This window comes from Chlamydotis macqueenii, chromosome 16 (assembly GCF_036417535.1).
Source record: "Chlamydotis macqueenii isolate bChlMac1 chromosome 16, bChlMac1.mat, whole genome shotgun sequence".
NCBI lineage: Eukaryota > Metazoa > Chordata > Aves > Otidiformes > Otididae > Chlamydotis > Chlamydotis macqueenii.
The window spans coordinates 393,531-418,909 of NC_141571.1; the positions used below are offsets into that span (position 1 = coordinate 393,531).

Here is a 25,379-nt window from a genome sequence, read left to right on the forward strand (position 1 = left end):
CTTTTGTTTCAGTACCAAAAAGATGAAACTCCACAGCTGTTGTCCTTCATAGTACTGATTCTCCTAGATGCTTCATTTGCTCTCAACATTACTTTGGCTGCAGTAAGCTTGTCCCTCCCTAGCTCCAAGACAGAGGGGGTTTACAGCAATTCCATTTTGGTATATAGGAAAGGAGAAGGGAGACAAACTAGTCCTGGACTGAGAGATAGGAGCTCCTTCAATTAGCACTCTGATTCTGAATTTCCAGATATTGATCTCTTCCTAGAGTTGGATGGTTTTACACTTGCATCTACAAGAAACTAATTTTCAAATTGTTTGCTGTGGTCTGGCAGCAGTAGTCTGAAGTTGCCAGTCATTTCTGAGAGTTACGTTGTTTGAGCTTTTGATTCTCGCATAGGTTCTTATCAAAACTAATGCCAGCAGTTTGGGCATCTTGCAGGTTTTCCCTTACTGTTTAACCAGTGCTTAAGGCCTTGAAAGGTACAGGATCATAATTCCTTTTGAATTGAGCTGGAAAACTACTTGTTTTGGCCTCCCAATATATTGCAAGAACTTGTGTCAAGTTTCAGCTGGTTTTTCACAGCATGTTAGGTAGATATTCAAATCAGTACCCGTTGGAGATTTCTTACCCAAGATCAGTTAACTGTCTTGAAAACCCGTGGAGTCAGCTAAATGCTTCATTTGTGGTTTGAGGGAGGATGCATTGGACCATCCCTGGACACATGGTGGTTGTACTTTTTTTTAAGGCCTTAGCCAGGCTTCAGCTGTTGGTCTCTTTTACTTTTGCTTATCGTCCCATAGTATATTTTCTCGATAAACAAGTCTGAATTTCTTTTAAGTTACCTGCATCTCTTGGCATATTTACAGGCTTTTTGGTGCATGTGTATGGATATGCCGTATTACTCCTCTTCTGTGTAGATATCTGAGGATTTGTGCCTCCTGATGTGGCATGCTTGCTCAGCAGTTTGAAGGCTAGGATACAAATACTGGAGGAAGGAAGCTTGCACTGTCAATGCGCGATGCTCAGAGCTGTTGAGAACCTATGAACCTTTCTTTGTTTTGAAGGTGCCAGGGCTGTGTTTTGTGTCTGCAAGGAAGGTGGTATCAGGGAGGGGGCTGTCAAAGTTTGCGGATAGACCTAGAACAGCTTCTCATTGCTTTACTGTTCCAGTCAAGAGCACTGAACGTAGGTTTGCTGATGTTGGCTGTTTCAGAAAGAGGAGATTTGTTCAGCCTTTGAAGCATGTTATCCAGGAGCTGGCTGAGAGCTCCAGTTCTCCCACCCTGACTCAACCAGGCTGAAATTGGTCTCATTGTCAGATATGTTTTTGCTGTACTTGATAAATCGGTGTCTCTCCCCCATCAGGGAGTCTTTAGAAGGTGAGGTAGGATAGGTGGAGATGATACTGGTGCACGGTTATGGGATGATGAGTCTCTGGGTGCAGAAGGCTCCTCCTTTTACTGGCTATGAAGCAGGAAACAGTTTTGTATCATAGTTAATTGACTCTTGTCACTTGGGCTTGTCTCTCCCCAGTGGGAGAGTTAGTGGATTGACTGTGTTTACCAGAGGTGGTTATCTGCAGGGACTGGGTTGTTAGCCTAATGATGAGTCAGTACTCTGTCTTTTTAGTTATTTTATCAGCTTCCCTCTTGATCTTTGAGAATCTGGAAAAGCCCTGGGCCCATTGCAGTCCTAATGGCAAAAGCATTTTTCTGGCTAGTCTCTTGTTGAGAGGACCTGGGAATTCCTGTGGCTGTTTATGCTGCACTCGCTAGGGAACTGGATATTGATTTTTGTCACTAACTGTATTTAGTGGTAGGCAGTTGCCAAGATAACTAAGAATAAACTATGTTTAATAGAACTGTGTTATTGGAAAGACGCTGAATATTGCCCCCTCGTGAACCTGTGCAGGGCAGTGTTTGGGGTTACCTAAATATGAATTATGTTGACTGTCATATGAAGGAAGTTACTGCCTTCCTAGGAAGCTGGTAACCAGTTAGAGATGTGCCTGCTGTCAGTACCCATTTGTCTTCCTCTCCTCCACAGCCTTTGCTGTGCATGAGTTTTGGTAATATATTGGGATGAACTAATGGCATAGCTTGAGGCGTGTGGCATCAGGTGTTAGTCAGGGCCTTAGTCTGTGTTTGTAGTGTAAGTCTGTAGCATGTCTTTTTCGTAGTTCTTTTGGAACAAGTAATGACTGGACGTGTCACTGGTCTGCTGAAGAATTTCAGTTGTAGGTAGCTTTTCTTTTCATCTGTGTATGATCATAGAATGGTCTGTGTTGCATTTAAGTCTTAGTTCCGCCATGTCTGGATTTTATTTTTAGCATCAGGCTTGATTCTTTTGAGATGCCATTTCTTTCTAGCACTTATTCTATCTTTTAAACTGTGATTTATCAGGTAAAGAACACTTTTGAATTTGGGCTTTTTTTTTTTTCTTTATCCCTTTGTTAAAGAGTATGGTGAGGCCTTGCCTTTCTTCCACAAATAACTGAAAACACTGACAATATTATTGTGGAGGGGAAAACATCAATGCTTGGAGTATTATCTTCAGTTGGGATGGTGAAATATGCTGTGATTCTGAAATACTTAGTGAAGTTACAAATTACCAATGCAATTAAAGAAATGCATATTTTACAAGGTCTTCCTGATTAGAAACAACTAAATTTGACTCATCTCAGAATCGTGTTCTTCTAATATACTGAGAGGTTTTTATTTAAAAGTTCCAGGACTTTGCAGATGAAATTTAACTTTGAGAATCTGAAAGTTAAATTAGGTTTAGTGTGCATGCTGAACTCTTAGTCTTACACTGGGAGGGTGATTCATGATGCCTGTTGATGGCTATCTCAGAGAAGTGGGTGTATTGCCCTCCAAGTGTTACTCTTGATAAGGGGAAGCTAAAGCTATCAGTTTTGTGAATATGTAAGATTTCTAGGTGTACAGAAGGTTTTTCTGACTTTTTGATCTCTAATTACATTTTTTTCCACCCCAGACTAAGAACTCTTAGTTCTTAGTTGTCTCCTCTTCCTGCAGCTAATGTTTGCTTTTGTTCAGTTTTGAGATTCATCCTGTGCTGAGCTCTTAGTAATTTTGTAGCATCTTTATTGCTTATACAAGATGGTACATCAAATAATATTAAGATTGTAAAAACTAAAGATTGTTAGGTCTAGTTACTTGACTCCCCGTCACACCTGATCAAGCAGATCTTCAGGTATTTTGTATTTGATCATGCAGAAGGCTCCATTTGTGTAATGTTTTATACTATCATTGTGTCTGACACAGCTTACCTTATCTTAATTGAAATATTTTAATCTACCTTTTGACCAGGTATCCAGCTCACATTGAAGAAATTGATTATGAAGAAGGAAAAGTACTTATCCATTTCAAACGCTGGAACCATAGATATGATGAATGGTTTTGTTGGGATAGTCCTTATTTGCGTCCCTTAGAGAAAATACAGTTAAGAAAAGAAGGATTACATGAGGAAGAAGGTTGTGCAGTAAGTAGAAAATGGAGGACATTTGAGTATGTAACAGTTTAATGTGCAGTTGTATGAATTAAGAAGATTAAAATGCTTGCTGTATAAGTTTTTTATTTTTATTTTAAATATTGGAAAATGAATAATTTTTATGTTTTAATGAAGCTGTATTTCAGTAATTCTCAGATGAAAACACTTTTAACTGCTGTCTTGTAGGGATTTCATATAAATGATCAGGTATTGGCATGCTGGTCTGATTGTCGCTTCTATCCAGCCAAAGTTACTTCTGTTAACAAAGATGGTAAGGAGTCACTTCTGGTGTTATCATGCTTGTTAGTAATGGATTTCTAGTTGTGTTCTAACCTTTTTACTTAGGTGGAGAGATAGTGCAGCAGATGGAAGTCAACTGTGAAAGCTTTTATTTTTCAATTATATGTTTTAGTCTGCCGTCAACTTTTTTAACTTAATCTCTTGTCCTTTTCCTGAGGTGAAATTACTTGCTACTGGAATATCCAGTCAGTAATAGCTTTAAGTATATACTTGAGGAAAGTTGTTTCTTCTGAAGTTTATTGTTAAGAGATGCATGTAACCATAGTAAAACTAGTGTCAGAGCTGCAAAACCCCTTTACAAATAGGAGACAAAAAAAGCAGCACAGCTATGCTTCTTGTTTTTTAGTATCAGTAAGGAACTGTGTAGAACTTGTTTTTGTTCTGTACTTTTTTTACATTGACTATGTGTTATAAGATCAAGGAGAAAAATTCTGTGTAATTATCTATTGGAGTATTCCACCAAAAATATTTTGGTGTTCAATAAGGAAAGCATATCTAAGGAGCAACTCTAAGCTTTGACATGCACCTTTTTGCTTACTGTAATTATTTTTGGTAACTTCACTGTTTCTCCCTTACCTGGCCTGTGATAAGACCTTTGCTGTTGAAGTTTCTAACAACACAGATAAGGCAGCTTTTACCTAGAGCTAAATATGCAGCTAGAATATTGGAGCTGTTAGGAAATGCTCTGTTAACTAACTTCTGATCTTTAAACTCTTATGCTTTATTTCCAAATTTTAGGTACGTACACTGTGAAATTTTACGATGGTGTAGTTCAGACTGTCAAAAACATTCATGTCAAAGCTTTTTCCAAAGATCAGGTAAGTATTGTGTTACTATTATATTCTAAAACTGACAGTTCAGGTGGCTAGATTTGACGAATTGTAAGATATTAAATGAATGAAATGTGTCTGCTAAAGTACGATACATCTGAAATTAAATCTGTTAAATTGAAAAGGTTATGCAAATCTTTGTGGTATGATTTGCAAAGCTCTCAGGTTCATGTTCTCATGAATGCACCTCCTGAACTAAAGAAGTCAGGCGTATAAATAAAACAATTTTCTAAAAATCACTGGAAGATTGAGAATGTACATACTAAAGTTAGTGATAGGTTATTAAAAACACTTTGGTTGTTTCACATGTTTGAGTTTTAATACATACATCTTAAAAATTAAGGGATGGAAACTATGGAGTGAACTGAAACTATTCTTTCTCAAAGTAACTACTTGATTGACTTCAGGCTTGTAAGGAAGATGTCTAGTAATCTTTCATCGCACAGCTTTGAGAAGATAAGCTTTTCTACTACTATTCTGCTTCCATAGTTTGATCAGCCCTTCCCCTGCTCAGTGCTGTGGGTTCAACGTTCAGCTTGTGATGGAGAGTAGTACTGAGCCTTTTTTTTTTTTTTTCTGTTGGGTTTTGTTTGTTTTTTGGTGTTTTTGTTTTTTTTTTAATTTTTTTTTTTTTTTGTCCTCATGATAAGAAGGAAGAAGTGCTGCTTTGTACTTCAGTTTTCATGTGTGGGCACTCTGTAGAAAAGGCTGACAAGTTCAAGTCCTATATAACTTGGTTAAAATTTCCTGAGTACCTACTTCAGAATAATTTCTGTTAAGGGAATGGCTTTAAGTTTGAGGTCTTGCCACGCATTCCTGTCTGGTAGCTGTAGCCTGTGTTTTCAGTCATGCCGTCTGCTTTTAGTTTTCTGGAACTTGAAGCTTGAGCAGAGAAATTGAATCCATCCCTTGAACACAAGTCTAAAAAATCAGATTTCAATAATGAATATTAATGGATACAATTTGAATCTCTCACTGTTGTGAAAGAGGCATGCCATTCCTTGGAGGTTTTCACATTTGTGTGTCTCCCAGGCTGGGAGGGAAAACTATTTCAGATTTGCCACAAAGTGCTCTTAATAGCTTTCAAATGGTGGTAATTTTGCCTGGTTGAGGGTTGACTAATACTCACAAGGGAACTACCTGAAGAATCTTCATTGCTACAAGAAATATTTCTACCATATTTAATCTTAAATACATGAAGTTGAACAATCTTAAGAAATATTCTGCATAAGAAAGGTGAAATATTTTGTGTCTCCTTTAGGGAGTTTAATGTTTCTACGTAGCTTTCAGTAGATTTTAAGAAGTTTAAGTTTTCTTCCTCATTTAGCCACTAGCCAGGAAGATCTCTCTTAACCCAAGAGATGAGTTATGCTAGAACATTTTATTCTGTCCTTTAGTATAGAAGAGCATAGAGGGAGAATTTCCTAGTGAGCCCTGTTTACACAATCAGAAGTAAAGTTTAAAAATAATACTTGAGCCACTGGAGAACTCAAGATTCTTTTGTGAATGTAAGTTACTTAAGGTGTGAGTTCAGGTACAGCACTAATGTAGCAGCATGCTGGTAGTGGAAGGAAAGTGTCTTGTGCCTGTTTATCAGTAGGAGAGACTGTAGCTATTAGGACACACGTGGCTCTTATCTTAGCTGTTCCTGGGGGAAAAAAAAAAGCAACCCCCAAATCATGTGATTTCTGAAGGGAGCAACATAAGCTGGTCATCTTTTCTTTAATGACAGTGTTACTCTGTCCCTATGTAGAAGGTATAACGTGCTATATTGAACAGCAATGGTAAAATGCTAATGACCCGCACAGTGTGAATGTACTTATGCAAGGACACACAGCTTTTAAGAGTTCAGTAACATCAAGAGGTAATGCAGACATACTATATTTATGGTTCAGTTTCTTGAGAATAATTTTAAGATGGTTCCTGTGTGTTCTAGTACCACGTGCTTGATTCAAATCAGATGGTTCTATGAGCAGCATGACTGATAAAACCTAATGTCTGAGAGTTGTTTTTTTTTGAGGATTTTTTTAATAATGTTTGCATTTGCACTGAAGTTTCTCTTATAGCTGTGTCATTTAAGGAGTTTACAGAAGATAGATTTTTATGATGTCTGGTAAAAGTGGTGCTCAGACACCTTCCTCTCTGCCTAGCTGTTTTCATGAAATATACAGCAATTTGATCTCACATTTTCAAAAAGTTTTTTTTTTTGGTCACTTTGTGCCAAGTATGGTTGAAATAATATAGAAGGTGGAGCAGATTGCATTTTCATAATTTTATTACATCAAAATTATTTCTTTGGACTGTAATTTGAAAATGGCTTTCTTGAAAGGTGTCACTTCATGTAAGCCGCACGTAGATAGGAAGATTGGGATGGGAAAAGGCAAGATGTAGTGTAGTACAAGGAGACAACGAGTCTTAAGTGTATTCTCAGAATTTTGTATAACTCGAGCTGTTCTGCTTTCTTTCCCCAAAGAGGTATCGAGCTATTAAGCCTTTCTCGTTCTCTGATCCTTGCTCAAATTTTAAGCTTATGCCTTGCAGAACTATGTCTGGAAAGGGGTATGGTTGCTCTTTAACACTGCAGGTTATTATGCAACAGGAAGAGGGAAGTTCAGCTAAAGGCAGTGTTGATACACAACTGAACATAAATTATTAATCCAGGCACAAAGTTAGGTTTCTGTTCATCAGAGCAGAGAAGTTCTGAGATAGGCTGTAGCAGGATTATTGGAAGGGGAATAAACCAAAATCAGCATCCCCCCCAGGTGGTGTTAATATGAAACCTGATCACAAAACAGAAGGGACACTGAGTAGCAATGACCAGTTGATGTAGGTGTGTTCTTCCTGGTTTGGTGTTATTGTATAAGAACTATGGGGAAATAAGATTACAGTTGAATGTTGTATCAGTAGCTTACTGTCTAGGGACTATTAAGGATTTTTCATGTCCTCTCATGCTGAACACAAATTACAGAAAGACAAATTTTGAAGTTTTTTTAATTTTAAATTTAAATGTGTAAATTCTGGCATAGAATCATAGAATGGTTAGGGTTGGAAGGGACCTTCAGGGGTCATCTAGTCCAACCCCCCTGCAAGGAGCAGGGCATCATGTGGTTCCTGATGAAGTTGGTGATCACGGTTGCTTTACATGACTCTACTTGGTACGTTTCAGTAGCAGTGGTGATTACAAGCTGAATACTGATCTGTTTTGAATGAGATATGTTTGTGAAAGGAAGATAGTTTTTGCATCCAAGTGATTGAGCTGCTTGCCATTTTCTGTGCTCTTGACTCCCATTTCCACTGCGCAAGCTCGTGTGGACCTAACCTGCACATAAGAATAAAGAGACAGTGAGTATTTTGCCATTGAATTGTGAGAAGAGTGAATCTGTTGCACTGTCCTATTGAAGCTGCATGGGTCCTTGAACAGCTTAAGTGTTGAAGTTTCAACAGTTCAAGTGTCTAAGTTTTAATTTGTGAGTTGCAATAGAGTATATGCTTTTATCCTTTGAAAAATCGGACAAAGACGCAAGTCTACTAAATACAAAGGTGGGAGAGGAATTTCAGATTGCAATAAGTTAATTTTCATATGTCATTCTCTTTATTCTAGAATATTGTGGGTAATGCTAAGCCTAAGGAAAGAGGTAATGAAATTCCGTCATCTCCTGAAAAGCAGGAGAAATTTAAAGAACAGAGGAAAGCAACAGGTAATGCAAAGAAAAACAAGGATGAAAAGACATTAAAGACTGAGAAAAGAGTTAAACAACCTGATAAAGAAGGAAAATTGATAGTCATCTCAGAAAAAGGCAAGGTCTCAGAAAAGAACATATCTAAGAATGGAAAAGAAGATAAGGAAAATATATCAGAGAATGATATGGAATATTCAGTAGATACACAAATTGAGAAGAAGCCTGAGAGTGACAATGTAAAGAGTCCACAGGAAAACGCAAAAGAAACTAAACGGAAGCGCGGAAGACCGCCGATAACACCTCCAACGGGTATGTAGCTAGACTTAAATGTTTAGGCCATCTATCGGAACCCTTCTAAAACTTAACTAAGGAATGAAAAGTATCTTGCTCTTTCACTGTCTGAGTCTCTAGAAACCTTAAAAACATTAAAAAAAAAATTTAACTTACCTTCGTTCAGACTTGGTTAGGACAGCTGAGAGCATTCTTGTTAGTCAGGTTTGGAGCTTCAGTGGTTTGGTCAAAGATTAGATTTAGGCAAATAATCTTCATATATTATAAAGCATGTCTGAGGTGGGATTAAATGTGAAAATAGAGTGAAACTGTATTTATGCAAGTCAAGTGTTTTTAGCTGTGAGGCTTGGGAATTTATGTTTTAAAGAACTTTGCAGCTTCAAACTGAGTCAATTTTTGTTCTCCATCTAAATACTTAGAGCCAAGTTCTCAGACGCTGCAGCCCATAACTTTGGAGTTAAGACGTCGGAAAATACCTAAAGGAGGTGAAGTTCCATCAAAACGTCCCAGGATTGAGAAACACTTGTGTGAGTATTTTTTGGTATTCAACTCACATGTACAAATACTGTGAAAGTTCTTCAAGCTTAAGTGGAGGGTGTGAAAAAGACTGTAGTATTAACTTTGAACTGTGATACATGAAATGGCCAAAATGCAGTGCCTCTCTTTCTGAAATTGGCTGTTCGTACGTAGCATCATCATGCTCGCATTCCCTCCTAAATCTTGGAAGTTAGATTTGGATAAAGGAGCAACAAGCTGCTGTGAATCTTGATGCAGAAGTTCATAGACATAAGGGAGACAGTGATTATGTTGTCTCCAATACTGTCTCTGTACATAGAAGGTTATAAAAGCTTTTTTTTTTCTAGTCATAGAAACTAGTTACTAGAGGATCTACCACATTACTTAGGACAGAAACTTTAGTATTAGATAAATATTCATATCACTGCAATCTAATAGGTTCGACTTTGTATCAGTATGCTGTGTAGTGATGTTGAAGAACTTGATGTTGAAGTGTGTTGATGAGGAATGAAAATTCTATTAGAATCATAGAATGGTTAGGGTTAGAAGGGACCTTCAAAGGTCATCTGGTCCAACCCCCCTGCCAGGAGCAGGGACATCTCCAACCAGATCAGGTTGCTCAGAGCCCCGTCCAACCTGGCCTTGAACGTTTCCAGGGATGGGGCACCCACCACCTCTCTGGGCAACTTGTTCCAGTGCTCTACCACCCTCATTTTTCCTAATATCTAATCGAAATCTACCTCCCTCTTTTTAAACCATTACCTCTAGTCCTGTCACACCAGGCCCTGCTGAAGAGTCTCTCCCCATCTTTCCTGCAGCCCCCTTTAGGCACTGGGAGGCCGCTCTCAGGTCTCCCTGGAGCCTCCTCTTCTCCAGGCTGAACAGCCCCAACTCTCTCAGCCTGTCCTCACAGGAGAGGTGCTCCAGCCCTCTTGTCATCTTTGTGGCCTCCTCTGGACTCGCTCCAACAGGTCCACGTCCTTCTGTTCTTCGGGGCTCCAGAGCTGGACGCAGTGCTGCAGGTGGGGTCTCACCAGAGCAGAGTAGAGGGGCAGAATCCCCTCCCTTGACTTGCTCGCCATGCTTCTCTTGATGCAGCCTAGGATGCAGTTGGCCGCATGGACCGCATGTGCCAGCTCATGTTGAGCTTCTCCTCCACCAGCACTCCCAAGTCCTTCTCCTCAGGGCTGCTCTCCATCCATTCTCCGCCCAGCCTGTGCCTGGGATTGCCCTGACCCAGGTGCAGGACCTTGCACTTGGCCTGGTTGAACTTCACGAGGTTTGCACGGGCCCACCTCTCCAGCCTGTCCAGGTCCCTCTGGATGGCATCCCTCCCTTCCAGCGTGTCGACGGCACCACACAGCTTGGTGTCATCGGCAAACTTACTGAGGGTGCACTCTATCCCACTGTCCATGTCACCAACAAAGATGTTGAACAGGATCAGGCCCAACATGGACCCCTAAGGGTCACCACTTGTTGCCAGTCTCCACTTGGCCATTCTCTATAGTAGTATCATGAACAAAGAGATGAAGACCTGAAGAAGTCTGTCTTTCCCTTCCTTAGGACCATAAAGTCTTAAAACCTCAGTGTGCATATGTTATCCAGCTCAGAGTCAAAGTTCTTTGTGTGTCTGAATTGTCTCATCTAACATCTGGTGTTACTTATGTCTGTGGGACGGTTGCTGTTTAAAGCAATGATTTACCAGTAAGATACTGTCATGGTTTAACTTCAGTCAGAGATCGAGTACCACACACTGCTCAATCACCCTCCCCTTCCCCAGGGGTCAGGGCAGAGAATCGAGAAGAAACTTGTGAGTTGAGATGAAGACAATTTACTAGGATAGCAAAGGAAAAGGTAAATATAAATATATATTAAAAATATATGTAAGAGTAATATGGTAATAATAATAGGGAAAACAATAGGAATAATAATAATTTAAAAAACAACAAATGATGCACAATTTCTTACCACCTTACGACCTTATAACTGATACAGCCCATCCTGAGCAGCAGTCACTGAATAAAGAAAAAACAAACTGTAAACAGTCCTGGAATGATTCCAGATGATGAGAGAGAGAGAGCCAGCCCACCGTCCCACACTCACTTAAGTACTGAGTGTGACATTTATGGCATGAAACACTCTCTTTGGGCAGTTTGGGTCAGCTATTCTGGCTGTAGCCCTCCCAGCTTCCTGCACCTGCACATTAGTGAAACCTGGGAAGACAGACAGTGATGCTGGTCTCTTTAGCAAGCGCTAACAACATCAGTGTGTCTATCAACATTCTTCACATATTAAATCCAAAACATACTCGCTACTGAGAGGAAAATTACCGCCATCCTAGCTGAAGCCAGGACAGATACTGATCTATATTCTTACTTCAAACCTGTTACTAAAAGAAAAAGTTGAGGCCCCTATAAGATAGGCTTTTACTCTATTTTTATGCTTATTTATAACAGATAATATGACTGTAGCTATTGCAGAGAAGTCTAGTACCAGGGCTGTTTAGCTTTTGCTGTTAACTTCAGTCTTTAAAAAAAAACCACACTTTCAAACTGTCATTGGGAGGGGAGATCCTTAAAGTTTGCTTGTGAGCCGTTTAGTAATCCTGTAAATGCATGGTACCATTAAATTTGTTCCAGCTCAGGAAAAATTGAAGAACTCTTCAGATAACCCTGAAAGAGACCGGATCAGGAGACGATCTTCAAGACTTTCATCTAATATTAGCCATGAGATTTTAAATACAGATCATGTGACAACTTCAACAGCAATTCAACCTTTGAAAGATGCATTATTTAACCAAAAGGAATCTCGTACTGGTAAGCAGCTTCCTGGTATACTGTGGGTTTGTGGTGACATGGCAGTTGTCTAGTTGTTTCAAGCACTGTGTTTTCAGTTGCATAATCTGCAGGCTATCTATCTGCAATGTCATCAGCAGTGCAGAGAAAACAGAAGGAAAGTTTATATCTCTCTGGTGCCCTGATTGCCTTTTGCTTTTGATTCCCTCTCCGTCAGTAAGCCTAGTGTTTCCTTTCCACGGTGGGAGCTTTTCCAGGAGAGGGATAACTGGCCTTGCAAAAGGGAGAGGTCCTTTTAAAATAACTTAAAGGCAATGTAGTAGTTGGGTTTTTTCTTTTTTCTTCTTTTTTTTTCTTTTTTTTTTTTTTTTTTTTTTTTTAGTGATGCGGGTTATGCTTGTGAAAGTGAGATAATTAAAATGTTTTACCACTTATAGTTTGAAGAAGTAACCGAAATACTTAACAGTTTAATCCTCTTATTGAGCACTAAAAATACCAAACAGGATGCTTTTATTATTAAACTACAGGGAGATAATGCTCTGTGTGTTGTCCAGGTGTCCGTGTCTTCCCCGCCCTGCTTCACTGCCTTTCCCTTTCAGGGATGGAAGGGACCTTCAAAGGTCATCTGATCCAACTTCCCCACAAGGAACAGGGCCATCTCCAACCAGATCAGGTTGCTCAGAGCCCTGTCCAACCTGGCCTGGAACATTTCCAGGGACAGGGCATCCACCGCCTCTCTGGGCAACCTGTTCCAGTGTTCCACCACCCTCAGTGTAAAAAAATTTTTCCTAATACCTAATCTAAATCTACCTCCCTCTATTTTTAAACCATTACCTCTCGTCCTATCATAACAGGCCCTGCTGAAGCCTGTAGGCCCCCTTTATGCACTGGAAGGCCGCTCTAAGGTTGCCCAGAGCCTCCTCCAGACTGAACAGCCGCAACTCTCTCAGCCTGGCCGTACAGGAGAGGTGCTCCAGCCCTCGTCATCTTTGTGGCCTCCTCTGGACCCTCTCCAACAGCTCCACGTCCTTCTGATGCTGGGGGCTCCAGAGCTGGACGCAGTGCTGCAGGGGGGGCGGTCTCACCAGGGCAGAGCAGAGGGGCAGAATCCCCTCCCTCGACCTGCTGGCCACGCTGCTGGGGATGCAGCCCAGGGTGCGGTCGGCTTTCTGGGCCGCAAGGGCGCATTGCCGGCTCCTGTTGAGCTTCTCATCCACCAGCACCCCCAAGTTGTTCTCCTCAGGGCTGCTCTCCATCCATTCTCCACCCAGCCTGGATTTGTGCCCGGGATTGCCACGACCCAGGTGCATTTGGCCTGGTTGAACTTCCTGAGGTTGGCACGGGCCCACCTCTCCAGCCTGTCCAGGTCCCTCTGGATGGCATCCCTCCCCTTCCAGCGTGTCGATGGCACCACATGGTTTGAGGACACCTGTCCCACTTTAGGCTATGAAGAGTTAGCAGCCTGTGTGTTTCTAAGCAGCTCTAAATTTAGAGGGTTGCTACAAGTAGCTGTGTTATAGAAGTGTAATTTTGTGTTAATACAGCAACAAGCAGTCTGAGCTGGATGGATGTTCATTTTCACTGTAATGAGATGAACATGTACATCAGTGTTCTGGAATATGCTTTTGTGTCCGTTTTACTCGTTTTAATTTTTTTTCCTCCATTATAGTCCGGTTAGAAATTCCTGTTGAATCTGACCAAAGTTTCAGTGAACAAGAATCTCCTGGAAACACATCACATAGCACAATACTCCGTTCGGATGGCAGTTTACAGGAAGAAAAAATTGAAGACACTGATTCTTCCTCTGTTACTGTCAGAACTCAAGAAACTTCTGCTGCTACAGGTTCAGATTTTGTTTTCATACTCAATATCGATGCATTTCTTAAGGCAACTGATGCTAGGTGTTTTGTGCCTGTACGAGTGTCACTAGCAAAAATTGTGTGTTCTTGCAATGTTTACCACAGGGGAAAATGCATATTTTTATTCCTTATGGGCTTAGTTTTGATATTATGCTTTGTAGACTGACAACAATCTTCCAAAAAGTAGAAATCATAATTTTTAAATGACTGGGTGTGATATTTTTAGCATGTGAATGGTGAAGTTAACAAAGGCTTGTTTTCAGGTTATAATTGAATGTTTGTAATTCTGGATTAAGTTGGACTAATATCTTAAAATACCAGGTTCTCTTGTCATTTCTGTGCTGCAGGTATGTGGTAGCATTGGTGTTTGGGAATCCTGGGTGTGCATTTCTACATCCTTATGTTTTTGCTTCTATTATACTTAAGCCCTAGACAATTTAGAGATTTTGGTGAAAATCTATGAAATAGTTCAGACATTTCAGTGGCTGTCTTAATAGCATATGTGTTCTGTTTTCTCTTAGCTGGAGAGTGTGCTTACTTTGCTTTTTCAAATTAAAATTTCCTACACAGATATTAGACTATGCCAAAGGATAGGGCTGTGCTGTGATTATTTCTCATAACTTTAATACTCATACCTGTAGCTAACTAGGAAACCTGAACTACAAATTGCTCTATCAAGAAGCTTAATTTTAAGTGGAACAGAGGATTTAGAAGGATTTACAGTTGCTCAGCATTGCTAAAATAATCTGTATGTGCTAGCTTTCATCCTCTTTGGTTATTCCAAATTTACCATCGTGCTTGCATGTGTCCTCTTTCACCCACTCTTGCGTAGCTGTACGAATGAAATATTCTCTCTCTTTAATGCTGATGCACACCTGCAGTGCAGGAAGGAATTTACCCGTTCTCCTTTGCTCAGGTTTGGTGTGTAAATGATCTTTTACTAAAAAATTAGAGCTGTTTTGATCTGGCTCTGCTTCCTAAACCAGCCTGATTATATATCCACGTATATTGTAATTATGGTATGGCAGTGAGTTCAGAAGATACAGAGCAGCTGCAGAATCTTTTTGACAGTCAGGCTGCTTTGTGCTTTTTAGTCTGTAAAGTACTTCTGAGTTTAATGGTTTTGGTTGTAGCTTGTTTTGGCTCAGGAAGACAAAACCACTGTTTGGCTGTTGTACCTGAACAGAACATTAATCTCTCTGATACAGAGGAAATGCCATTGCTCTCTGAGTACGAGCTATTGACAGCCTGCCTGCAAACCTCCAGAGCAAAGGAAGGACATAAGTGTTGCCCCTTCCAGTGGCTAAGAACTTGTTCCTCCAACTCTTGTAGCGAGCAGAACCAATTTAATGTACACTTTAAACTTTAAGTTGAATACTTCCTCTGAGTAATTGCAGTGTAACGTCACTGATTTCCTTAAGTTCATGTGCTGGCACCTGGCAAAGGTCCTTGTAAGTGTTTCTTGGGTACTGCTGCAATAGTCTGCCGTCTGGGTTAGCTAAACTGGTACCCCTTCTATTAGAAGTTTTCAGCACCAGCAATGTTAGCAGCTAGTGCTGTGCTTTGCAGCTCTTTCCTTTGGAATTTGAAGTTCCTCTCCTCCAAGGTACCCTTGAACAGGCATCCTTGAATGTAATTTGTTAAAATAGATAGACAGCCATGTCTCTCTTGCAAGTTTTCACCCTGGGGTAGCTTTTGCAGATGGCAGGAGGGGCTGTCTGCTGTAGCAGTGAAGGAGCTGTATTTGAAAGAAGACGGTGTATCAACAGTATGGAAAACCTGTGTTAATGGCTACAGATGTTCTTCCAAACAGTTAATGCAGTATTTAAAAGGCATCTGTTGCCATTGCCTTTGCAAAATAACCCAGAAGTAGTTGTGGAATATTCTCAAAAATAAGAAAGATTTTTACTTAATACTGTAACGTGTATAATCACAAAGCTTTGGGGTTAGTGGTCAAATACTATTAAAAAATGCCTCCTGCAAGGACATCTGTTTTCTAACTTAAGTACTTGTGTAGGATGCAAAGCTTTTCAGGGTGTTTCACAGTGTATTAGTTTCAAGCCACTATGAAATCAAAGATGTCTTAAAAATTTTTACTGGTGTACGTGAACTGTATGGTAATCTTCAGAGAAGGCTTCTTTTTGAAAAAGGAAAAGTTTGGGGATCTGAGTTCAGAGCTATAGTGTGGTGAGAGCTAGTACATACTCAGCAGTATGTGTGAGAGGTTACAGCAAACAAATAACTTCTAGTGACTATGAAAGAACAAATAGACGAAACAGACTTGGTTGTGTAAAAATGATACTTCTCTGCATTTGTTACTGATGTGAAGGTCTTTTCTCCTTCCATAAAAAACTTTAGGGAGTGATTGACACATCTAAGTTAAACTAAAATGCCAGCAGATTTTTTGTCTATTTGCATACTTACATTCTGCTTGAGATTACAGTTGCAGTTTACAATTGCTTTGTTTTATCCCCTTGAACTTGTGTTATACGTGTTGGGTATGGGAGATGCTGTGTATTGTCAGGGAGGAAGTAGGGAGAGGAATTCACTTGCACATTTGAAATTTTATAAAGTAGTATTTCTTAATTCTGCTTTTTCAGCATTTGGGGAGCATGATTTTGGCAGCAGGTAGATGGGGCAGGACACCAGTATAATGCTGGATTGTGACTGAACCATCGGGAGTTCAAAAAACTGTGATCCCTTTGGGTATCTTTTGCCATTATTACCACTTCCCACTGACTTCCTAACATACGTATTGCTGAGCATTTGTAATTTGGGCTTAAACTGGGAAGAATTGCAGGCGAGTGTGTAATACCTGTGTGTGTGGTGTCAGTCATACTGGGGTGATGTGCGGGATGTGGACTTCTCGTGAGCTTGCTTAATTGGATACAAGATGGAAAGCTGTGGGAACATGACTTGGTTCACTTACCTGCCCAAAGCCTCTGGTATAGCTCGTGTACTCTTGACACTGGCACGTCTGTCAGTATTTGAGTGAGCTGGATTGAAGTTAATTTAGGAATATGCACTCATATTGAATTCCGACCTGAAGTTCAGCAGCGTTGTGGTGTCTGAAAATGCACACTTCTTAGCTTCGATTTAGTTTTGTTTAATTAAAGCCATGTCACTTAACATTAGAAATGCCAGACACGCACCTGGTGGACATCCAGCTGTGGCAAGCGGGTGTTTGTACTGGAGAAAACTCTTAATGATGGGGAATAAGAACCGAACAGAGTCTTTAAATACTGTCACCTGAAATCCGAGTACCAAAATCTACATTTCCATACTTAACCAATGCTAAAAATGATATTAACAAGTGATTTGTTGATACAAGAGTTTTAAAGTCCATAGATCCTATAATGGATAAATCTTCTAGTGAAAAGTCGATTTATCTTTTCCTGTACGTGTTTATCTTACTCATGGGATCATGTCTGTACTCCAGTGCTGATGAGCTGCCTGATGGGGGAACAGTAACACTTGGGCTTTCACCTCGTAGTAGCATCTGTGCAGAGCAGCACGACAGAGGCCCCTTGATGTGGGATCTAAAAAGGTCTTGGAAAATCGCCGGTAGCTTCCTGCTTTTGGGGGAGCCTGTGAAAGTCTGAGCATGCTGTCCTAAAAATAACTGGTGTTGGAGGCTGAAAGCTGAGTTAGCATAATTCATGGGTAATTATCAAGGGAACAAGACATCTCTCCAAATACTAATAACTGTATGTCAAGCAGTTTTGTTCTCAGACTGCCACTGTATTAAAGAGATTTGGGGTTTAGAAAGAGGAGAAGTATATTATCAGAGTGGGTGATGTGGGTGAGGTATTTCTTCTGTATAAGATTCCCGCAAAATAAAGCATGGAAGTTAAGGTTAAAGATAACTTCATACTTAGTACTGGGTTAAAATGTTGCACTTACTCCAACCTTTTTGTCTGTAGGCTTTATTTCTAGTCACTTGATGGGAATTCATTCTCTTCCTGTAGGAAAGTACTACAAAACATAATAAAGTTACTAACTTTCATTTTCTTCAGTGTGTTGTGTTAGTGTTATTTGGCATAGAAGAGCGATGTGCCCTGGTGGACCTAGTTTTAATTTGCATTATGTATAGGAGGAACATGATTTTTATAATATTTGAATATCAGTAATGTTTAAGGACAAAAGCTCCTTTTAAAGAGTGTTTTTGGAATCACTGGTTGGTAGATGATTCAGATTTATAGTAGGTGCACACATTTGTAAAAGCAAATACAATTTGGAGTGTTCATATGCTTGTTATGTTTTAGAATGTGTATGTCTGTTATGTGTTCTGAAAGGGCAACATAGCATTGCTTGCTGAAACGTAAGTTCCTTTTTTAAAATTTTCAGCAAAATTCTGATTAATTACATGTACTAGAGGGTGAAAATCCTAATTTGCTGGGTTTTGGCTTCTATAATATTTAGGGACCAGAATTGGTGATTAGGGTTTAGCTAAATCAAGGTCTCTTTCAAAAAACTGAGTGACAGTCTGTGGAAAAACTTTTACAGCCAGTTAAAGCTCAGTTTCATATATGTGAAAACAGGCTTAGAAGCACTCTACAGCTGCTCATGTGGCTTTACTCTTACAAACTGATTTGACTTTAAAGGTGAGCAGCCTTTGCTTTGGACAGGTCTGCTATCGTGTTTGTAGTTGTGTTTCCCAGAACTTTAAGACTACTTTTTTATTTGCATAGACATGCATCAGGGATTCCACTTGCCTTATACTTACGACGTGTTTTTCTAGTTTTGTTGCTTTTGGCTTTGGGTTTCAGTTAAGGAGAAGCATACTGTCTTTGCATGCAGTTTGAGAGAGCAGCTGTGTATCCTGCAGCTTACCTAAGTAGGCTTTGATTCCCTCAAGGAATCAAAGCGTAAAAGTTGTCCTTTCAGGCCTAACAATATAGTGTATAAAGAAGTCCATCCTGCCCTGTTCACTTAATGTTCTTACAGCTAGACACCATGATCTCAACACTGTTTCAGTTACACCTCAAAGTGCAGGTAAAGCCTTTACCCCCCTCTAAAGGTATGTCAAGGTTTGCACAATAGTGCACTGCATACTTAAAAGCTTTTTGTGCAGCATAGAATAGACCTCCCTGGTTTTATTGTTACAAATTTAGTGCCAGCACAGGGAGAAAATGGTGAGTGGAGTCTTGAGTAGTTCTTGTAGTGTCAAGTAATGTTTCAGACTCAAAAATCACAACTTTGCAAACAGGTAATGGTCTGTGATTATTGATGCTGTATCTATTTATTACACCAGGCATCTACTTTATGTAGTTGGGTGGATTCTGAACACACCAGAAATGCTTGGATGCTGTGCTTACCTAAAGTAGTTTGAGAAGAGCAACTAGGCAAGATGTTCTTGATTTCAAAATTGAGATCTTGAAAGACAGAAGTTTTTTAAAATAAAGGGAAAAACATAGTTTGGGTGCTAAAATGATGAACAGGTACGCTTTTGGTGAGCTCAAAAAAAAAAAACAACACAAGGTTTCAGAAGAAATAGAACCAAGGAAGTAGGTAATTCGTGAGGAAGCTAGCCCAATACTGTGAAGTGATCCAAAGCGAAGTGTCAGCTGCGCTTAGTAGAAGGCTGTATTTAAAATGTGGACTGTTATGAGAGAAGATGTATTCCCAAGAAAGCACCAGCTCCAAAATGGTTCTTAGAATTTTGAAACTGACTGTGCTGTGCTAATAACATAGACCCCACAGGTCAACTTCATGTTTGTGTGAGTAGATGGAAATGTGAGAGTAGAGGTTTTGTCACTGCTGTCGAGCATCACCTGTGCAGTTACTCCCAGGATACGTAAAATTTATGTCTGCAGTTCAAGAAAGGTAATGGTAACAAACAAAACAATCTTGAAAATAATACAGATGGAAGGACCAGAAGACATATATTCTAGAGAGACTTGATGTGTTCACAGCAGGTGAAGGAATAATTTGATCTTTGCTTAGTATTTTTGTAGAGAACAGAAAATAGAGACTGTAAGTCTCATCAGTTTAATAGACAATTGTATGTGAAGATCTAATGAACAGAAACTGCACCAAGGCCATCTTTATTTTGGGGAAAATGCAAAGTGTTATGTGCACTGTTGGCTTTCAGGGATAGCTTACCAGTGCGTTGCAGCAAATGCCTCAGGATGGCAGACCTTCAGTCAAGATACTGTGTTGCTGCTAAATGTTCCTGTTCCAGCAGGAGTCAACTCCAAACAAGAATGGAAGCAGGAGGGGGACAGGGAATAATCTCTTGTGGACTCAGAAGCATCACATGGTGACATTTTACTGTGAATTTACTGCTGAATGTGTTCTCAGCTTGAGCCTTGGATAATACAGCACAAGGAAAAGTGAGAGAGGTTGCTGACTTTAACGTTTTTTTTTTTTTTTTTTCTCTGCAGTGAAAGTTAAAAGAGACACTGTTGTTTGACCTTGAATCTCTGTGTTTAATATTGTAATAGCTAATTGAATGCCAAGTGAAAAGTTTTAATTTTGGTTATAAACATGGAAGAAATAGCAGGTAGTAGGTCTATCATTAACTGTCCTCTGTACTCAAGAGAGAACACCCACCAGACTCCTCTGAAAAGTCAAGTGCCTGAGAATCTGAAGCTAATACAGCAGAACTTTCTCTCCAGAGAAACCAGTTTTAGTACCATGCGTTGTGAGTGAAAATTTTATATATGTGTAATGATGTAAGTACCTCCATTTAGATGTTGATGTAATGAGTCAGCTCCGCAGCGTTCTCCTAGGAGCACGGGCTCTCCAGAGGCTCTCCTCACTGGGGAGTTGGGCATTGGCTTCCTGCTGTCTCCTGGCAGCAGAGTGTTCTATTGCCTTACTTGTAAAGGAAGAAAACGCCCCTAAATGTCGTGGTGGTGGTAATAATTTAAAATTTGTTTCAAACTGTTTGTGCTGGTTTAGCCTGGATCACTACATGGTTTCTCACTCACCCTCCCCCTACCCAGCAGGACAGGGGAGAGAAATTGGAAAGAAAGGAAAACTTGTGGGTTGAGATAAAAATAGTTTACTGAAATACTAAAAACTACAAAGATAACAGAATATAAGGATATTAATATATACAAAATATACAAAATGAACAATGTATGATTTCTCTCCACCCGATGTCCGAATGACCGACGGAGCCCATCCCAAGCAGCAATCATGGAAATGACACCGAGCAGCAAGCGAAGGGGGGAGAGCAAGCTAGCAAGGTAGAGGGAACGATGCCAGCAAGCAAGAAAGAAGAAAAGGATACCAAGGGTGCCCGAATGGGTGCCGGAATGGAATGGAATGCCAGAAAGGAATGGAATGGATGCCCCCTCCCGTGGGCACCCCCCACTTCTATACTGAGCATGACGTTTATGGCATGGAATACTCTCTTTGGCCAGTTTGGATCAATTATTCTGTCTGTCTTTCACCCAGCTTCCCCCATCTGCACGTTAACAAGACGTTAATGAGACTTGGAAAGCCAGACAGTGTCCTTGGTCTCATTAACAAGAACTCCTATCATCAGAGTGTTTTTATCAACATTCTTCGCACACAAAATCCAAAACACACTGGCTACTGAGAGGAAAATTAACTCCACCCCTGCCAAAACCAGGACAGTATCCACCCCTTATTCCATACCATTTACGTCATACTTATACACACAGATATCATCATCTCAATCTATGAGCTATCCCTGCAAAGTCTGAGTTGATTTAGTCCATGACTTTGGGCCCCATCTGTCATAGCAGTCTGTCAGGGCAGGACAGATGGAATGTAGTGTGGGGTTGTTACATACTGCATCTGGAACTCGTAGCTGGTATCTCTGGCGCGGCTGGTGTATCACGTCCGTGGTCTGCAAGTTGAAGATGATGATCTCAAGGAAATTGTTGGGTGCCAGTTCCGGTTCCATCACTGCTGCACGTCGCTCAGTTTCATCAAAGTTCATTCTTCACTGATGAGGGTGATTCTTGCTGCAGTACCTTTGATAGAACATAAAAGAACTACAGAGATAATTATATACAGTTCAAATCATTGGCTATTTTCACCTAGAATCAAATCTCCTTGAGGTACACATCAGACTTCCCGATCCTTCCGCATCACCCACCAAGTACATCCAGGTCCTTGAGCGAAAGCAATCCCACGGATGGGTTTGCCTTTGCCCAGAGGAGGAATAACCCAGACTGTTTTCCCCAACATATTCTTTACATGCACCACAGGAACTTTATCGCCATCTACAGTATGTAAAAGTTCAGACTGGGCAGGGCCAGCTCGATTCATGGATCCCCGAGTGTTGACTAGCCAAGTGGCTTTTGCTAAATGTTTGTTCCAGTTTTTGAGGGTCCCACCACCCATTGCTTTCAGTGTAGCTTTCAGCAGTCCATTGTGCCGTTCAATCTTTCCAGATGCTGGTGCATGATAGGGGATGTGGTATACCCACTCGATGCCGTGCTCTTTGGCCCAGGGGTCTGTGAGGTTGTTTCGGAAATGAAGTTCCATTGTCTGACTCTATTCCGTCTGGAGTGCCATGTCGCCAGAGAACTTGCTTCTCAAGGCCCAGGATGGTGTTTCGGGCAGTGGCATGGGATACAGGATATGTTTCCAGCCATCCAGTGGTTGCTTCCACCGTTGTAAGCACATAGCGCTTGCCTTGACGGGTTTGTGGGAGTGTAATGTAATCAATTTGCCAGGCCTCTCCATATTTATACTTCAGCCATCGTCCTCCATACCACAGAGGCTTTAACCGCTTGGCTTGCTTGACTGTAGCACGTATTTCACATTCAAGGATAACCACACAGGTTACTGAGAGGAAAATTAATTCCATCCCTGCTGAAACCAGGTGTCGTGGTTTTGTTTAGTGAGGGGGGCCTAAGGTGGCAGCTTCTGTAGGAAACTGCTAGAAGTCGCTCCCCTTTGTTCAGTGGACTCGGCCGGGCCTAGGGCGGATATGCTGCTGGCCAAGGCCGAGCCAATTGGTAGCAGAACATTCCGTGATAACACCTCTGCAATAACGTATTTAAGAAGGGGAAAACAGGAAAAAAAGAGAGAGAAGAGAAGATGTGAAGAAGCTGAGCGGGGGCAGAGGCGCAGAGGGGGAGGCGCAGGCCTCATGGGCCTTGCAGGCCTCACCCTCTGGCCGCCCGCCAGGCAGCTGACTGGGCCCGACTCGGTCCAGCCTGGCTGCAAGAAGTGGAGAGGAGATGAGAAGTGAATAAGATGTAAAAAAAGATCCTGAGAGAGACATCTACCAGCCTGTTGTGAGGAACGGCTGCAGACACCAAGGTCAGTGAAGGAGGAGGGGGAGCAGTAATGCGGCTCCTGGCCAAGATTCCCCTGCAGCATGTGGTGACGACCATGGTGGAGCAGGTTGTCCCCCTGCAGCCCATGGAGGTCCACGGAGGAGCAGAGATCCACTTGGAGCCCGTGAAGGACCCCGTACCGGGGGAGGTGGATGCCTGAAGGAGGCTGTGCCCCGTGGAGGGCCCGCTGGGACAGCTGTTCTAGAGGGACTGTACTCTGTGGAAGAGATGACCCACACCAGAGCAGTTCCACGAAGGACTGTGGGCCATGGGTGGGACCTCACACTGGAGCAGGGGAGGAATGTGAGGAGTTCTTCCCCCGACCATGAAGCAGCGGCATGAAACAACGTGTGATGAACTGACTGCAGCCCCCATTCCCTCTTCCCCCCTGTGCCGCTCAGGAGGGGAAGGTGATAGAGCTAATGATAAGTTTGGGAAGAGGGAGGGGTGGGGGGAGGAGGTTATCTTGTTCTCTGTCTCATTATCCTGCTGTTTGTAGTAATAAATGAATAGTTTTCCCCAAGTTGAGTCTGTTTTGCCCGTGACGGTAACTTTAAGGATTTCTCCCTGTCCTTTTCTCCAACCTCGAGCCGTTTTTCCTTATATTTTCTCTCCCTGTTCTCTCAGAGGGTGGGGGGGGGAGTGAGAGAGAGACTGCGTAGTCTGGTCCTGATTGGGGCTGAACTACGACACCAGGACACTGTGTGACATTGTCTGGGTTTTTTGTTACTCTGAATAGATTCCTTTTGCACCTTGCAGTAAGCTTTTGTCTTCTTTACTTCCCATTGCCTTCAGTCTTTGTTACCTCTGCTTCTAAATTTCACCTAACTGGATCCTGTGCTGCTCTTCTAACTTGTAGCTGATAAGAAGCAATTCTCTGTATCGTCTCAATAATTTGTCCGTCTCAATGGAGTAGTGCTTTGAGCTTGGATACAGTGCCTCCTTGTGACAGCTGTGTGATGGTATAATAGTTTCCCTTGTCATCTTTGTAATATGTTTTGCCTAAGTCTTCAGACCCCACTATCCCTTTCTGCTGAAGTTATGTTTTCACATCTTCATGTTAGTTATTAAATAGAAACAAGTTCTCTCGCTTTGTCCTGAATGCTATTTTTTACCTTTGTAGGCAAGAGAACCTTTTCGCACTTACGTTCACTAAACCCACAGGCTATTTCACAGACCGTTCCTGAAATATTTTTCATTCTTTATGAACAGAGGTTTTGATAGAGTACAATGTATTTCAATTTTGGTATTGGCAAACCTTGTATTCTGCAAGTGTGATCCAATTGTCTGGCTTTGTTGCAGTCTTAATTACCATAACTGCTTGAAGCAGCATCCCCGTCAGGATGTTCTTAATATGACTGTGCCAAAATTCTTTCTCTGTCTCCTTGTCATTATCTTTGTGAAAGACCCAAAAGCAGTGTCTTCATTTTCACTATTTTCTTCTCAAAATTAACTGAATATTCTTTCTTTTAACTAATCTGATGCACATTATGACTTCTTAATCCTTCCCTGTACATCAGCTTCCATAGTACCATTACATGTTTTTTCTCTGTGAATGACTTCAAGTTTTGTATCTTTGTCATAACACAGTACTGAAAAACTGAATATGCTTCAGATACAGCTATCTAGGATACTTTTCTTCACTATGACATAACCTTTAAGTGTACAGCTCTGCAACACTCAGGATTTTTGTCACTACGTGCTAAAAATTTCTGAACAAGCGGTCCTATTTTCTTACACCAAGATTATGTTGACGCTGCCTTTAACACTCCCATTCTATGCATTCCTGCATATGTGCACTTGTGGAAAATCTTATTCTTTCTGCATTTACTGTTTGTAATGTTTCTGGATCCTTTTGTGTTCCTTATTTTCAACTACTTCTAATATAATGTCTTTACTTTCATTCATGTGCTGCAGACCATCAGTGCTGCGAGGTCTGGGTCTTAGCTTTAAACATTTCTTCTTGCTTAATCCTGCAAGCTTGAAAATACTTGTAAATATGGGAGTTGTATTTTAGTACTGGCAAAACAATGGGAAAATTATATTTGGAAGCTGTTTCTAGAATTGACACCTCCTTTCTAGGGTGTTGGTGAGGGAATTTTTGATGCTGTGTTGCATATTAGTGATGGATAATTGCCTGGATCTCTTTATCTGTGTGTTTCTGAATTTCTACCTTTCCTCTGTTGTACTGGGTACAGATACCGGTGACAATAGTCTGATTTACTCTTAGCTAAAAATGTTTCTTCTGTATATTTCTTAGCAAAAAACCAAGAATTAAGTGTTCTGAAATGCTGGAAGAAGAAATAGGAATTTACCAGGTCAAATGTA

The 25,379-nt window shown here is 40.9% G+C and overlaps 1 protein-coding gene across 8 annotated transcripts in view; it reads left to right on the plus strand.

The window, feature by feature from the left end:
* PHF20 (PHD finger protein 20) overlaps positions 1–25,379 on the plus strand; it is a 77,409-nt gene that overhangs the window by 15,815 nt on the left and 36,215 nt on the right. For all 8 annotated transcript variants that reach the window (XM_086760984.1, XM_086760990.1, XM_086760988.1 and 5 more), the window contains 7 exons: positions 3,331–3,502; positions 3,698–3,782; positions 4,550–4,629; positions 8,243–8,630; positions 9,032–9,139; positions 11,768–11,944; positions 13,593–13,766. In XM_086760984.1, coding sequence (XP_086617110.1) covers positions 3,331–3,502; positions 3,698–3,782; positions 4,550–4,629; positions 8,243–8,630; positions 9,032–9,139; positions 11,768–11,944; positions 13,593–13,766 — 1,184 coding nt within the window. The remainder of the gene's footprint in view (positions 1–3,330; positions 3,503–3,697; positions 3,783–4,549; positions 4,630–8,242; positions 8,631–9,031; positions 9,140–11,767; positions 11,945–13,592; positions 13,767–25,379) is intronic.